The sequence below is a fragment of the Cydia fagiglandana genome, chromosome 14 (genome assembly GCF_963556715.1).
Source record: "Cydia fagiglandana chromosome 14, ilCydFagi1.1, whole genome shotgun sequence".
NCBI lineage: Eukaryota > Metazoa > Arthropoda > Insecta > Lepidoptera > Tortricidae > Cydia > Cydia fagiglandana.
In genome coordinates, this window is record NC_085945.1 from 4,732,734 (window position 1) to 4,748,968 (window position 16,235).

Sequence of the window (16,235 nt, forward strand, 5' to 3'; positions counted from 1 at the left end):
ATCTGGCGCTTGCTTGAGCCAAGGTGGACCCCACCAAAGAGGATGTGAGCCAAGCTCCGAGGGCATCAAACCTCGGGAGGCAGCGTCTGCAGGATTCATTGAAGATGGTACATGTCTCCAGAAAGAAGGAGACGTGTTCGCTAATATTTGAGAAACTCGGTTTCCCTCAAACATTTTGAGCTGATAAACAGGTGTGCGAATCCATGACAATGCAATGCTCGAGTCAGACCAGATTACAATGTCGTGGGCAACATTAATCAGTCCTGAAGAATGTTTGGCAAGTTTAGACGCTAGCAGGGCTCCACAAAGTTCCAGCCTCGGAATTGTCATTTTTGTCTGTAACGGCGAAACTTTACTCTTTGATAAGAGTAAGTGGACCTCCACTTCACCATTGATCCTCTCGGCACGAAGGTAAACCACTGCAGCGTAACCTTTGAGGGACGCATCTGAAAATGCGTGAAGAGAAAATTTATTGCCATCAGTAGGCAAGACAAATCTGCTTAATTTAATGTCAGATAAGCTATGGAACTCCCCTATAAAAGAAAGCCACTGAGCCTGTTCATCATCAGGTAAGGGGTCGTCCCAGCCGATCCCTAAAAGCCACAACCGTTGCATGAAAGCCTTGGCCGAGAATACAATTGGCATCAACCAGCCACAAGGGTCATATATGCAAGCTATGTTAGCAAGCACGGCACGTTTAGTCATTCCTGTGTTGGAAATTCTGCTATGATACATGAACACATCAGATGTAGGGTTCCATTTTACACCGAGTACCTTTACAGACCCTTAATTTTGAGGATCAAATGACAATGGTCCTTCACGGACGTCGTCAGGCAAATCAGTTAAAAATTCATCGCTATTGCTCGACCACTTTCGCAATTCGAAACACCCTTGACCAAGGACGTCGATCAGTTCAGCTCTCACCTTTCGAGCTGTGTCAAGATCAGGAGCTCCCGTCACTATGTCATCAACAAAAATTTGATCTGACAAAATTTGACTAGCGACAGGGTGTGAGGTCTTGGTCTCCTCTGCCAATTTCAAGATACACCTCATAGCGAGGAACGGACTTGAGGAGACTCCGAACGTGACCGTCCTCAAACGAAATTCTCTAATGGGATCATCAGAGTGTTGACGCCAGAGAATTCTTTGATACTCACGATCGTCCGGGTGCACAAGTACTTGTCTGTACATACCCTTGATGTCACAAGTGAATGCGACAGGCTGAAGACGAAAACGTGTAAGTATGTCTACTATGCTACGCTGAAGTTTGGGACCAACGTGCAGAACGTTGTTCAAAGACACGCCCGTAGAAGAGGGCATAGACGCATCAAAGACTGGCCTACACTTTGTAGTGGATGAAGACTCTTTTATCACAGCATGGTGGCTAAGGTAATATTTACCACTACCCGGAGGGTCAAAGACAGGCTCCATATGATTTTCGTCCAGATATTCTTGAAACGCCTTACTATAGTCTGCCTTGAGTTTAGGATCTCTTTTAAATCTCCTCTCAAGACTTAAAAGTCTCCGGGCGGCCAATTCACGATTATCACCCAACTCACTTTGGTTTCCCTTGAAGGGTAGACGGACAATAAAACGGTTTTCATTGTCCCGCGAAACATTATTTAAAAAATGATCCTCAATAATTTGATCATCGGGATCAGGAAGTACAGATTCGGGAATTTGTTCAATTTCCCAGAATCTAGTCAGACAATCATCTAATGCCACATGATGAGATGACAGATGAGGAACCGAATTGGTAGTCTGCAAGGATTTACCAATTATTACCCAACCAAAAATGGTTCGGTAAGCCGCCGGTAAGTCAGTGGAAGGCCACATCTTCTCACCGCAGAAAATGTCATTGTAGACATCACTGCCTAATAAAATGTCTATAGGCCTAGACAGGAAAAAATCATTATCAGCCAATTGCAGGCCCTGATAATTTGATTTTATGTCCGCAGACAGAGAGACACTGGGCAAGTCGCCAGTAGCATACTTCCGTGTCCTCTTCTTGCGCCGGTGCCGTCGGTTTCCGCCCGGATATACGCATCGCAGCACGACGTAAAAATTCGGCGCCTATAGTTCGCCGTATCCACTGTTGTTGGTGCTTTTTGTACTTCTTGTACAAAATCAGGAGGGCTGCCAAACCAATCGCAGCCAAAAGGACGCTGATCAGTATATTATTGAGCGCCAGGCCGCCGTGAAGGTCACTGTCGCCAAACCAATCGCAGCCAAAAGGACGCTGATCAGTATATTATTGAGCGCCAGGCCGCCGTGAAGGTCACTGTCGCTCTCGGAGGCCGTATTTTTCCCAGCCCCCGCAGTTTGTGCTATTATCACCTCCTTATCCTCGGTTTTCGAATAACTCTTCCCCATTTTGATTGTGGTTTACACAGGATACACAGGATATAACGTTCAAAATACAGGATAACAAAAGTACCGAAAATAGTCCAACTTTCACTATGAAATAGCCAATGACGCTAAGTACTGACTGTCCGTTGGTGGCACACATTGTTCAAGGTAATACACTCGCACACTTGTCTACGTGACTAAAACTGTCCTATCAGCACGCGGATTCGCGCGACGCCGCAACGGCGTCGCTCTGGCAAGGTCGCCATGAGGTAACGTTGCGGGGAGTAGTGAAACGTCCGACTCGTGTTAACGACTATTTATTATTGACATACTACAGTGAGTGATATGCTTACAGCTATCTTATACTAGGGTCTCCACCTAACTTCAAAATGACAGCCGAAACAGTTAGCAACGGCTTGTCAGAAGTCATGGACTTCAAAAACACATTGGTCATTCCATGAGACCGATGAGGCACACTCGGCCCTACACCATAGATAGACACAGGTTGATGGTTATGTTTAAGTTGAAGTCTTTGAACACACTCCTCAGAGATTATTGAACATTCTGCGCCTGGATCAATAAACAAGCGAACAGGTTGGAAATGTCCATCACCATTCCCAGCAAGACCCATGGCCGTAGCTAACAGGATATTTGGCAAATTTGGCTTAGTATCCTTTACCATGAAAGACTTCATTGTAGCATTATTAACACTAGTAATGCTATTAGGTTCTTGTTCACCTTCTGGATATGAAGGCTCAACCATTTCAGCCACGACAACAGCTGACTTCACCACAGGTGGAGTGCCATCAGGTTGTGTCGAAGACGGACAGATCAAAGTGTGGTGTTTAGCCCGACACAACTTACATCTATGTAATGAACTACACTCATGATATTTGTGTGTACCAAAACAATTGAATTGTTTATACGACAACGGTTTCACTCACTTGAATTTTTAGTCGCTATTGGCGACATGTTTCGGGCCCGTCGGGGGTCCTTCCTCAGGCTCGAGTGCTCGCCCGAGGACCCCCGACGGGCCCGAAACATGTCGCCAATAGCGACTAAAAATTCAAGTGAGTGAAACCGTTGTCGTATAAACAATTTAAAATATGTCTCACGAAACTTTAATATCGATTAAAACAATTGAAACACAAATTTTTAGATTTCAGAAAATCTCTACGCTGATCAAGATTCAAAGCCTTGAATTTATTGCACATATACATGTAATGATCTAAATTACAATATCGACAATTTATTTCCTTAGTGCTCTCTTGGACATGCATTACCATTTTAGTATTGCGATGAGGCGATGTCTTGACAACAGGTTGTTTAGGTGAGCTGCTAACTGTTGCCTTCAAAGCAATAGACATTTCTAATGCCTTACATTGATATTCCAAGAAAGCAATAAGTTCCGAATATTTAGGAATATCCGATCCAGACAAACTTAATTCAAATTTACTGCGCAACTCCATAGGCAGTTTTTTCAATAAGACATGAAGTAGTACAAACGACCACTCATCAGGTTTAAATTTCAAGGCTCGAAGCGCAGCTAAGTGTTCAAGAAAGATCTCAGTTCAGACCTCAAATTCACAACAGCAGGAAGTGACATGATAGCTTCTAAATGCGTATCGGCAATAAGTCTTATATTGGAAAATCGGTTCTCCAATAATGTCAGAGCAACACCATAGTTTTGATCAGTAAGCGGCAAGTGCTTGACTAAATCAAGAGGTTCACCTGATAAACATGATATCAGATAATGTAATTTTCTCACAGGTTTGATGGTAGCACTCTCGTCAATTATACTTTTGAAAATATTTATGAAATTTGTCCATTTAGTGACATCTCCTGTAAATGATGGAAGCGAAATGCGCGGCAGAGGAACATCAGGCATGCAGAACTGAGAATTAACTACATTCGAAGACGCTACTGGAAACAATTGAGCGTGAATGACACTTACATTATTCAGTTTTGCGTCATAGTCTAAGAACTCTTGCAGGTGTTTGTCCGGATCAAAACCGGCACGCTTCCCGGCTTCCACCGACACATAAGCGTCTTTGAACTCGTTCTTAGTTTGCACAAGATCACTGCAACGAGTTTTAAACTCGATAAGTTTTGTATTGTCTTGTACAGCAGACTCCGCGGCATTGCACAATAAATCAATTTGAAGTTTGGCTAACTTGTAACGTATTTCAGCACTCATTTTTCACAACACCGCGTACTCCTACAAAACACTAACACAAACCACAAAATAATAAAGCTACGGGCTTTATTATGTAAACTAAAGTAATCACAACTCGAATGAAAGTTAGTTTTAACCTCAAAAAAGATTAACGTGACACTGACAAGACAGGAATCGAATAACACTTCACTTCGTTCAAGTCGTTCACGAGCATAGACTAAATATAAGGTATGTTTGCACTGTCCTCAAACTGAACGGAAGGGGAATGATTTTAAAAACGCTCAAACTGATTGTGAACGTGTAAACAAGCCTTATCTTGCTACCACCACTGATGAAAAAGAAATGTGATTCCACCTTCAAAAATTTTTTTAAAAAACGTACGACTAAAATGCAAAGCAAATAAATTAAACGTATAAAGACGTATTTCTTTAAACGTTTAAGACTATGTATGATATATGTACATATAATACGTTACACGTAGGCAAGAACACTAATTACTTTCGTAAGAATAATGCAATACATGCAGTCACTTTCAATAAAATATCCACAAACTGAGGACAGACAATTACTTTAAATGTTTAAAGTACGACAAATGCAAACTTGCAGACATAAATGTACCGAGTACAGACAGTAAATTAATTACGACTAATGCAATCTTGCGGACAATTGACTTTACTAGGACAATTAATGGCAGACCGTATGAAAAGACATTATTCAGTATGATTATGTCCGGTTCTACAGATTTAAAGATCCTGCTCGAATGGACCAAAAAATATGTTAATAACAGAATAATTAAAGACAAGTGGGCTCGACGAATAAAAGGGAATTTAAAGGTGGTGATTGACTAGTAACATTTCGGTGTAATGTATCGTTCGCGGCGATCGTGTTACATTACAGTTACATTACAGCTACGCGGCGAACGCTCGCCCTGAGCGCTCTGTTCGTTTGTGCTCCATTCTGTTTCAAAATGTCGGATATGGAGGTCGCGTGTGCTTCACTTATTGTACTAAGTTATTGCTATCTAAAATACAAGAAGAAAAAAACGAAACGATATTGGATATCTAATTTGTACCAAAGAAGGAACTATGATACGAATATAATGAATATTCTTCGAAACCAAGAGTTTACTGGACAATACAGAAACTTTATTAGAATGTCGTCTACCGATTTCGACCGACTCATTAATTTAATTGGACCGTTAGTGGGCAAGCAAGATACAAGATTGAGAAAAGCTATATCTGTTACAGATAGGCTAGCAGTTACACTACGTTTTTACGCTTCTGGAGATTCTTTTACAAGCTTGCAATATCTTTTTAAAATTTCTAGACAGAGAATAGGCTTCATAGTAAAGGAAGTCAGTGAAGCAATAGTGAAAGTATTGAAGAATTGTATAAAGGTAAGCAAACCAACATGTGCTTTAGTTATTTTTTATTTAAAAATGTAATTTGAAAATAGGAAACCAAGACTTACACATTCTATATATCTAATCAATCAAGTCGCCAAATTCTCGCAAGAACCTGGCAGTTTCTTCACTGTTCTCCGGTATTTGAGGTGAAGGTGAGGAATAATTGCGTTGGGATGAAGTGAGGGTGTGAGTATCTGGACGTTGTAATCCAGCAGTATCTTGACTGCACTCCGACATTTGAGGTGAAGGTGACGAATAATTGCGGGCTGAAGTGAGGGTGTGAGTATCTGGGCGTTGTAATCCAGCACTATCTTGACTGCAATCCGACATTTGAGGTGAAGGTGTGGAATAATTGTATTGCTGCGAAGTTGTTGTTCTTGTAGAATGAGTTTGAATTGGTCCAGGTGTAGAAAAATAGCCTTGACGAGTCGAATAACCGTAACCATAGTTGGGTTCATATTGTCCCCGATCAGCATTGAATAAAATATTTGAAATATGGTGTTGTACGTAGTTTCTGGTCTGGTTAGAGTACGATCTCAATTTGTTTGCAATGAAAGCTCCGTAGCTGTCACACTCGTCCAAACTTTTCGAACTTTTCTCGCTTGACGTCTTTTTTAAAATGTCATATGTAGAAGCCATTATTTCCTCGGGATCCATGACTGCTTTTTTCTTTTTTTTAGCGACATGAATCGGTCGCTCGGTATGTGACCCGTTGTCCAAAACTGTATCCGCGGTCGCACCACGTTGCTCGCTTTCTTCATCGGGGTTTAACTAAAAAATACATAAAAAAATATTATTATTGTTTGTTGCAGATGCCAACAACACCTGAGGAATGGCAAGGTTTAGTACAACAATATGACACATTATGGAATTTCCCCCATTGCCTGGGCTCTATGGATGGCAAACATGTAATAATACAATCACCGATGAATAGTGGAAGTGATTTTTATAATTATAAAAATTTCTTTAGCGTCGTATTATTTGCTGTAGTTGACGCTAAATACAACTTTGTATATGTAAATGCGGGATGTCAAGGAAGAATATCGGACGGCGGTGTATTTAACAACTCTGAACTTTGTCAAAGAATAAAAAATAAATCGTTAAATATTCCTGAACCCAACCCATTACCTTTGCGAACTCTAGACATCCCATACTATTTCATTAGTGACGAAGCTTTTGCCCTTTCAGAAAATGTAATGAAAGTTTACTCGGGATTCCATGCAAAAGGGTCTATAGAGAGAACATTTAATTACAGACTTAGCAGAGCGAGAAGAGTAGTGGAAAACGTATTTGGTATAGTTTCAGCAGTTTTTCGAGTGTTAAGAAAGCCTATGTTATTAGAACCAAACCACGCCTCTTCAGTAGTAATGGCAATAACGCATCTTCATAACTATCTCAGAAAAAGTGATGAATCCAGTGACATTTACACACCTTCAGGGACATTTGATCATGAAATAGAAGGAGTTGTTAGACCAGGAAATTGGAGAAACGACAGCGAACTTACAAGCCTTTTCGCTTTGGAGAGGCGACCGCGTAGAACAAGTACAACAGCGAAACAAATACGCCACGAAATTGCAGAATACTGTTCACGGGAGGGAGCTTTGAACTGGCAAGAAAGATATACTTAGAAAAACTTACCGTATCATTTGTATTTCGTGGTTTATTTCGGTCCAACACAAATAGTAATGGTTTAAATGCAAACCATGTACTAGTATAGATTTCGTCGGCACCTGAAAAATAAATAATATCATTAGGACACTTTAAAAATAAATACTATAAACAAGCGATTTGAGGCCTTTTTTTATTACCAGGGAGCGTACCTTTCATGCCGATGACATCAAATTGACGTCAGGTTGCATATAGGATGATACAATTTTTTCTGAAATTATCAATCATTCATCATGATACTTATGATGTATGTAACACATATGAATAAACGATTGATGATTAATGATTGATGACTACAATAAGACTAACTGGAATTATCCTACATATTTATATGCAACGTGACGTCAATTTGCTATCATCGGCACGAAAGGTACGCTCCCTGTTTATTACCTACCGCCCGTGGTTCGAATTTAAGTCTTGTCCTTTGCGGTAAGTGAGATTTGCCGCTACCCCGCGGCAAATCTCACTTACCGCCCTGGAGGGTGATTTTTGAGCAAGTGAGTGACTCGATATCACGTTTTTTTGTATGGAAAAAACGTGATATCGAATCACTCACTTGCTCAAAAATCGGGGCCCAGGCCCAGTGACGCGTAAAAAAACATTTTAAACTTACCTTTGCCCGTTCCAGTGCTGTTCTTTATTTTAGCCTTCTCTCTTCTTAGTGAGGCAAGTAAACTGGTAATTTTTTTCTTGGCCTCTTCAACCGTTATATTCATATCCTCGGATAATTCTACCCACGCATCGTTTTTTTTAAACTTATTGAAGTGATCTCCGTGCGTGGGGTCCCACAGTATTTCTTTATCTCTGTATTTGTCAATAAATAATAGAACTTTCTCTTTATCCCATTCCATATTTATTAAAATCCTGTTCCAAAAGCACAATCACGGAAGAAGTGCACTCGCGGCGACTTGCGAACCTGTACTGACTTGTAATGTAACACTCAAAGGGATTCGCGTAAAAACCGACAGCTGAGTGGAGCACGCGGTGCTCGCGTCGAGCGGCTCGGCTCGCTGCACTGACTGTTGTAATGCTCGGGTTGTAACACGTTACATTACACCGAAATGTTACAAGTCAGTCGCCACCTTAAGGAACAGTACCTGGTCTATGAGAATATTTACTTGCAATCCCACGGAGAGCGGGCCCGCTGAACTTGTAAAATCTTCTTTCTCATAAAAGTCTGTAACTGTCGGTATAACTATGATGCGGAAGGCAGAAGAGACTGGTATTTTTGACTTTAAATAAAATAATTCCAAGGGGACGCGTAGTCGGCCATTACCGCCATTGTCGAAAGGGAAGTAAGGTTTTTTAAATCTAAAAGTGACTGAATGTAGTTTCGAATGATGGATATCCGGTAAAAAGAAAGAATGAAATTTTAAGTACAATGTTGCTAGAACAAATAATAAATTCCTAAACAACACCTCCCCTACCAATCTAGCAGCTGCCTAGGTCTTACCTCACGACCGCTTCTAGTCTGGTAATATTTTGGTACAGGTTCATTATCTCTTACATTATTATCATTAAAGTTATTTAACAAATCACTATTTATTTATTTGTTACCATTTTTTTCTACATCCTCAGTATTAGTTTTATCATCTACAACATGAATATCATCCCCACTAAAAGGTATACCCATCGCTGAGGTTTCTGCTTAGATATGTAACATTGGTGAAAGACTCTTTAAGATGATGAGCACTTCGTCTAAATGGTCTGGATGAACTGTCTTTAGTGATCCATGATCTTGGTTCTTTACACTTACCCAGTATAATTCTTTTTTTCCAGTAGTCATCATTTTTTGTTCTGTACACAATATGGTCTCCCTTTTGAAATACAGTTTCATATTTCTTAACATGTCTGTCATGAATACTTTTAGTAATTGATTGCCTTAACTTTAACAACTTATAATTTCTTTAACTACCTTAGGTTCCAATGCATCCTCCCTGCCGATCAATAGGGGATTCATGTCTGCCAGAGCAGCGACAAAAAATTCATTCTGTACTGCGGAACCCCGTATTCGCGCTGCTAGGGAGGCAGGGCCGGTAATTAACCCCACACACAACGGGCCACTATAGTAGCTTGAGTTTTATGTCTCTGTAGGTTCTCTCAGAAAGAGAGGAACAGTTCGGCGAGAACGCCCGAGCTAGACCTTTGGGATCGCAAACCTGATTTTATATATTTAAAATTTGCGGCTCCAGTTCACTCCCCAGCAGGTCTTCTCTGGTGTATGTATGAACCTTCCAGTCTCGCCAGCCGTCCGGGAGGTGTGCTGTAATGAGGCGTATCAGCTTGCTGAGGATTACTTTGTGTCCAGGGTCATCCGCCTCCCAGTCCAGAAGAGATCCAAGGGACCGCATATCTCGCGATCCCGTTGCCTTAAGATAATAGGGATTCTGTGAGTTATTGTGCCCGCATTTTTAACCATTGACTAACACGGCTCATTTAATGATCCACACGTAAAATAAAATAACAGAATAAAATTGACCTGTACAACGTGTCAAAGTGAGCTGTACGTCTCGCGAAAGTCACCTGTACGACTCAAAAGTTGAGCCGTGACCCGTGCGGCTCACCAATCTGGCCCGTACGGCTCACAAGCTGGTCCGTACGGGTCAACAAGCTGGGTCGTATGGCTCACCAGATTGACCCGTGTGGCTGACCAATCTGATCAGTACGGCTCATAAATATGGGCCGTACATAGACTAAGTGGTCTAAGTGACTCTTAAAAGAAAGTATAGTGGGCGCGGGGAACCTTGAGTCCTATGACACTGACAGTTATTCCCACGGCACAACCTTGTAGTGCCGTCACCGTTACATTAAAAGCGAATTGGCGGTGTCTAAAAATTATATTTATTAATTTTAGGTAGATATATGCCATTACAATAATATTCCGTTGGAATTATAATCCTCTTTATTTATCTTTCGTCTTAAGTTAGGTTTGTTATAATATGAATATAAAAGTAAAATATAAAAACACTTACAAAACAATAAAAAATACATATAAACACATTATAAAAAAAACCTAACCTAGGGTGCCGCCAGCAGCGGGGCAAGGCCCAAGCTACCGGTGGTCAGGGCTGCAGAGAGAGGAACCGGCGGACTATCCGCGCCGTGTCCAAGATCACCGCCTTCTGCATCTGTCCCTTGATCCAACCACCTAGCGAGAGTCTCTCAAGATGTTGGTCGAGACTCTTCGCTATTAAACTGTTCACTGAAACGACTATCGGGACAATGATCGTCGAATCAACATCCCACATGGCGGTTATCTCGTGAGCCAAGTCTAGGTACTTACTGGACTTGTCCTTCTCGGCCTTCACGAGATTCTCATCATGGGGGATGGTGATGTCAACGAGCACGGCCCGACGTTGCGAACGATCTATTATCACAATATCAGGCTTATTGGCTACAATAGTCCTGTCAGTGATGATAGATCGATCCCAATAGAGCGTGGCACGACCATTCTCGAGAACAGGCGCAGGTGAGTACTTGTAGTACGGTACTTCCACAAGGCCATATAGGAGAGCAAGTTGCTGGTGAATAATCCTGGCTACGAAATTATGTCTGTGCAAGTACTCGCCGTTAGCAAGATGAGAACAACCGGAAATGATATGCCTGAGTGACCCTCCGGGACGGCGGCATGCCCGACAAATGTCGACCGTACCGTCCTTCAGGATATATTTCCGATAGTTGTTCGTCATCATCACTTCGTCTGCAATTGCACAGGCAAAACCCTCGGTTTCTCCGAAGAGGTCCCCGAATCGTAACCAGTTCACCGACGCGAGCAGGTCCACTTCGGGTCCCGTGAGGGCCTTGTAGAACCGCCCGTGTAGCACCTTACTCTCCCATGCCGCCTTGCGATCCGCAGTACTTAGTACCACAGGTTTGCGCCAGTTCTCGTTTGCCAAGGAGAGCGGCGTGAGATTCCTATCTACTGCCACCACATCACGATGCATCCCACACTCGTTGTTAAGGAAATAGTTCCTGAGACTTTACATCTCGCGGTTGTGGAGATCCTTGGCGTTTAGGAAGCCTCGGCCTCCACACTTCAGTGGGATGTACAATCTCATAACTGATGAGCATGGGTGTAGCATGCGGTGTGTGGTGATCGGACCCTCCGATCCAGGGCGTCCAGCTCGGTCTGAGTCCACCTTAGTATGCCAAAGGAGTAAGTGAGTAGGGGCATTACCCAGGCGTTGAAGGCGCGCACTTTGTTGCCTCCTGACAAAAAACTGTTAAGGACTTTTGTGAGCCGACTGAAAAAGCGCTCCTTCACCGACCGTCTAATACCCTCGTCCTCAATACCCAACGACTGTGACATACCAAGGTATTTATAGGTTTCTGGTTCAGAGATAGATCTGAAAGACATTGTCTCAGACAGTTGTAAATTTGTTGAATTTACAACCCTCCCCCGCTGTAAATGCATAACCGCACATTTATCGACACCAAACTCCATGTTGATGGCACTACTGAAGACTTCCGTGGTTTTCAGTAGCTCCGACAGGTCTTGGTTGTTTGGTGCAAATAATTTGAGGTCAACCATGTACAGAAGGTGAGAAATGACTTCACCCTCTCTCCGAAGCCGGCAACCTAGTCCCAAATCCTTCAGCAGGGTGCTGAGGGGATTTAAAGCTAGGCAGAACCACAGGGGACTCAGACTGTCGCCCTGAAAAATTCCTCGCTCAATCCTTATAAAATCCTGCGGGCCAGGACGGTCATCCCTGCCTCCTGGTTGACGAAGGACTGTGGTCCACTGTCCCATACACGCGCTTAGGAAGGCTCTCAGAGCTGCATCAACTTTATACAACTCTAAGACCCTCCCCAACCATGAATGAGGCACCGAATCATAGGCCTTCTTGTAGTCAATCCAAGCGGCCGAGAGGGCACCCCTGTTCCGCCGGATTTGTTGGCAGATGATCATGTCTATGAGGAGGAGCTCTTTAGTACCACGGGACCCAACCCTACATCCATTTTGAGCGGAAGCCAGAATATTGTTTGCGACAATGTGCGCGTTGATTTTTGCTCTCAAAATGGATGTAAGGAGCTTGTAGAGTGTAGGCAAGCATGTGATGGGTCTGTAATTCTTCGCTTCCGTGGTACTACCGGACTTATAGAGCAGGAAGGTGACACCAGTTGTTAAGGAAGGTGGGAGGGAACCAAGCTCGAGGGCTTGTTGAAATTGTGCTGTCAAGCGCGAGTGCGAGCATCGGAACCACTTTAGCCAGAAGTTGTGCAATCCATCCGGCCCAGGACTTTTCCAGTTCTGGGCCGAGCGGATGGCACAACTGACGTCATCGGGGCTGATGGTGACTGCCCCCATAGGTTCGATGGACTCGCACTCACGCTCGACAACACTCATCCAACCCCCCTCGGTGTGTCCGACAGGCACCGACCAGCACCTCTAGCACATCTTGCATCCGCGACTTAGACCGCGACTCGAGTCGCCATTCCCGCGGCTGTCAAATCTGTCGATTTCCGTAGCATAACTTGTACCCGCGACTGCAACAGCCGCGTAGAGAACTCAAAGTCGCGGCGCGACTCGTCAGTGTTACCCGGCGAAATCAAAGTCTAAACAAATCGATATTTGCAAGTGGCAACACTGAATCGGAAACCAGGGATGCGCTAAATCATTCGTTCTTTGGTGGTAAAAAATCTAGTTTTTTGTCGATGGTTAAGTTTTTCCTGTCAAAGTCAAAGAACTTTCAAATTTTGTCAGCATTTAATTATGGGAAAAAATATGAAAAAATGTAAGAAATAGAGCCTTATATAATTAATATTGATAATATTCCTTAAAATATATATTGTTTAAAAATTTCTGTTTAATAAAACTTTTAAATAAAATATTTTTGTAAGTAACTCATCATCATCATCATTGGCCACAGCATCTTTGCAGATGATAGTTGCAGCGACTAAAGAAAGTATTTTGAGGAGGTAGTCTACAGTCTACATCGACTGCGATGACTGTATAGACCAATGGCCGATCGGCACTTCTTGCCGCATCGATCACAGACGTGTCTTGACTCCTGGGGTGGTCCAGCAGCTCTGCGATTTCGTTTCTGCCTGAGTTGGTCCAGCCAGAGCTCGTCATGCTTTGTCATGCCTTCCCGCAGTTTACGACGCCACTCCGGTCTCATCTCCATCTCATAAGAGACCGGTTGGTCGACCCGTACTCCGTTTCAAGGACTCCTGTAAACGCGACATGAATGGCTTCGGCATTCCAGCTGACTGTTGGGAGGAACGCGCGGAGATGTAAGTAACTATAATAATGGAATTGCTATTATTGGGTTTGTTCTCATATTCCTGTTGTAAATAGTGTTTTTCTTTTTCAGAATAAGTTCAGCATTATCCTAGACACGATTGATATCCCAGCACCCAAAGGAAAATATTATTAACAGGAACGTGCCAACGGGACCCGAAGTGGAGATTCAGGAAAAGAAACACACTAGGCAAGCTTGTAGGTTTCAAACGCGGAGCTGTCCGCTTTTCTAAATTAACTAAGATGTGAGAACCGCTTTAGCTTTAAGAACACCACCGACAAAGTGAACTATTAATAATAACCCTAATGGTTATGGCGTACCTATCTAAGCTGCCACAGTAACTCTCAAATAAGTTTCATATAGTTTTTCTTGTGCCAATAATGGATGGCATGTGTGTGTACTGTGTACCTAACTGTTTATGATGTGACAAATTGATATGAGAAGCTTATTTCATAGTCCTCGATGAAGTCATGACCATATTTTATTGTCTTGTTTATAAACCAATTTTCTTTCCAGGGTGATATTTAATTGTCCTACGCCGCATGTCGAAGAAAAAGGAAGAGAGAAAATACTTTTCAAGGGTAATAAAGAAGATTCTTACAATTTCTCTATAGTGGTTCTAGATGTTAATATATATTAGGTTTAATAATAAGAAGTCGAATATTGCAAGAATATATAAGGCAAAGCAATATACTATTAATTTAAATATTGTTTTTTTTCTCTCCTGTATTTTTACCTGAAAAGAAACAAAAATAAAGTAGGTAGGTAAGTACCTAGAACTCCTAGAAGCCATGATTAATTAGCTCCCCAAGGCCCACTTCATACCTAATGCTGACAGCAACTTATCATAGCATGATCGTATCAGGCCCTGTCAAACATGAAGTGAAACATCTAGAACACGGGTTTGATCTAGAGGAGTTTCAATATGGTAGACCATATATTATGATAACCGTACCTATGCTACCTACGCAGACTATGACATGAGCGTAATAACTCCTTCAAAATATTGTTGGTCGGCTCGGTCCAGTCACGTCACGGTATGGTGTTGTCAGGGGACGGAATGGTTTAGTGGGTGATGACTGATAATATTTCATACAAAGCATGATTTTGAGCCGGACATGATCCTGTTATAGCCACGTATTACATCATTCTGTTACAGTACGATGCAGCGGGCACAGGCCACATGTACATAGGTATGTTTTGTTGAAGTCGAGGAAGGTTCCAAACGGTACCTAAATAGTAAGAGATTGTTGAAATTAGACATGTAACCGTGATCCTAAATATTACTACTAAGACTATGGCTTACTTAATAAGTTGGATAGTTTGTTTTGAACATTTGTACCTACCCACCTCATCGGCTTCATTTATGTACAAGCAAGCGGGCTCCGTTGTTAGGTTGATGAAAGTTTTGTGTAAGGAAGTCTTAGGATTACTTTTACAAACTTACGAACCTGAATTGAAATTTAAAAATCCTACATATGTACCTAATTACTTAATTGAGTACCTACAAACTAGCTGCTTGAAATTAAAGTTGTAAACATGATGGGTGTGTTGTGGTACTTGTAGGTATCACCGTGCATAATCAACATAAGAGTGCGTAAAACGCATTTAGTGATTGTTCCATACTTCCGTATTCCTTAGGGCAATAAGTAATTATACAAATTATATTATTACATAATATATGAAACTTGTTTTTAAGTTATAATTATCAAGAGTTTAGTTAAAAAAGTACAAGCAAACCACCCGCGAGAGCGAGTCGCGTTATAAAGTCGCGTAGACTTCGACTCGCGGATTGACATAAAGACGAGAGAATATTTTGTCTCAAAATAGGCAGTTGTGCTACGGATTTTAGTTCAAAGTCGCGATCGTTGTCATTTTCTGACAGTGACACCAGCACCTCTAGCACATCTTGCATCCGCGACTTAGACCGCGACTCGAGTCGACATTCCCTCGGCTGTCAAATCTGTCGATTTCCGTAGCACAACTTGTACCCGCGACTGCAACAGCCGCGTAGAGAACTCAAAGTCGCGGCGCGACTCATCAGTGTTCCCCGATGGAATCAAAGTCTAAACATAAATGCTATTTACATGTGACAACACTGAATCGGAAACAGGGTTGCGCTAATTCATTCGTTCTTTGGTTGTTAAAAAATCTAGTTTTTTGTCGATGGTTAAGTTTTTCCTGTCAAAGTCAAGGAACTTTCAAATTTTGTCAACATTTAATTACGAGAAAAAATATGAAAAAAATGTAAGTAATAGAGTCTTATATACTAAATTTTGATAACATTCCTTAAAATATATATTGTTTATGAATTTCTGTTTAATAAACCTTTTAAAATAAAATATTTTTGTAACTAACTATAATTAATGGAATTGCTATTATATTCCTGTTG

At 41.9% G+C, this 16,235-nt stretch overlaps 2 protein-coding genes and 1 long non-coding RNA gene across 4 annotated transcripts; 2 read left to right on the top strand and 1 right to left on the bottom strand.

Moving 5' to 3' along the window:
* The first annotated feature begins 5,311 nt into the window (after positions 1-5,311).
* Positions 5,312-7,717, top strand: LOC134670615 (uncharacterized). Of its 2 annotated transcripts, XM_063528416.1 has the most exons (3): positions 5,312-5,921; positions 6,743-6,838; positions 7,186-7,717. In XM_063528416.1, the coding sequence occupies exons 1-3, from the start codon at positions 5,493-5,495 to the stop codon at positions 7,189-7,191; spliced, it is 531 nt and encodes a 176-aa protein (XP_063384486.1). In that variant the 5' UTR covers positions 5,312-5,492; the 3' UTR covers positions 7,192-7,717. The 2 variants fall into 2 exon arrangements, with proteins under 2 accessions (XP_063384486.1, XP_063384485.1); XM_063528415.1 differs by having other exon boundaries at positions 5,349-5,921; positions 6,743-7,717.
* Positions 5,939-8,692, bottom strand: LOC134670616 (uncharacterized). The gene is made up of 3 exons (XM_063528417.1): positions 8,212-8,692; positions 7,569-7,660; positions 5,939-6,701 (listed from the first exon to the last, which is right to left on the bottom strand). The coding sequence occupies exons 1-3, from the start codon at positions 8,447-8,449 to the stop codon at positions 6,009-6,011; spliced, it is 1,023 nt and encodes a 340-aa protein (XP_063384487.1). The 5' UTR covers positions 8,450-8,692; the 3' UTR covers positions 5,939-6,008.
* Positions 8,693-13,844: 5,152 nt separating this feature from the next.
* On the top strand, positions 13,845-14,551 carry LOC134670505 (uncharacterized). The gene is made up of 2 exons (XR_010099072.1): positions 13,845-14,040; positions 14,360-14,551. It is a non-coding gene; the product is annotated as an uncharacterized LOC134670505 (long non-coding RNA).
* Positions 14,552-16,235: the final 1,684 nt, after the last annotated feature.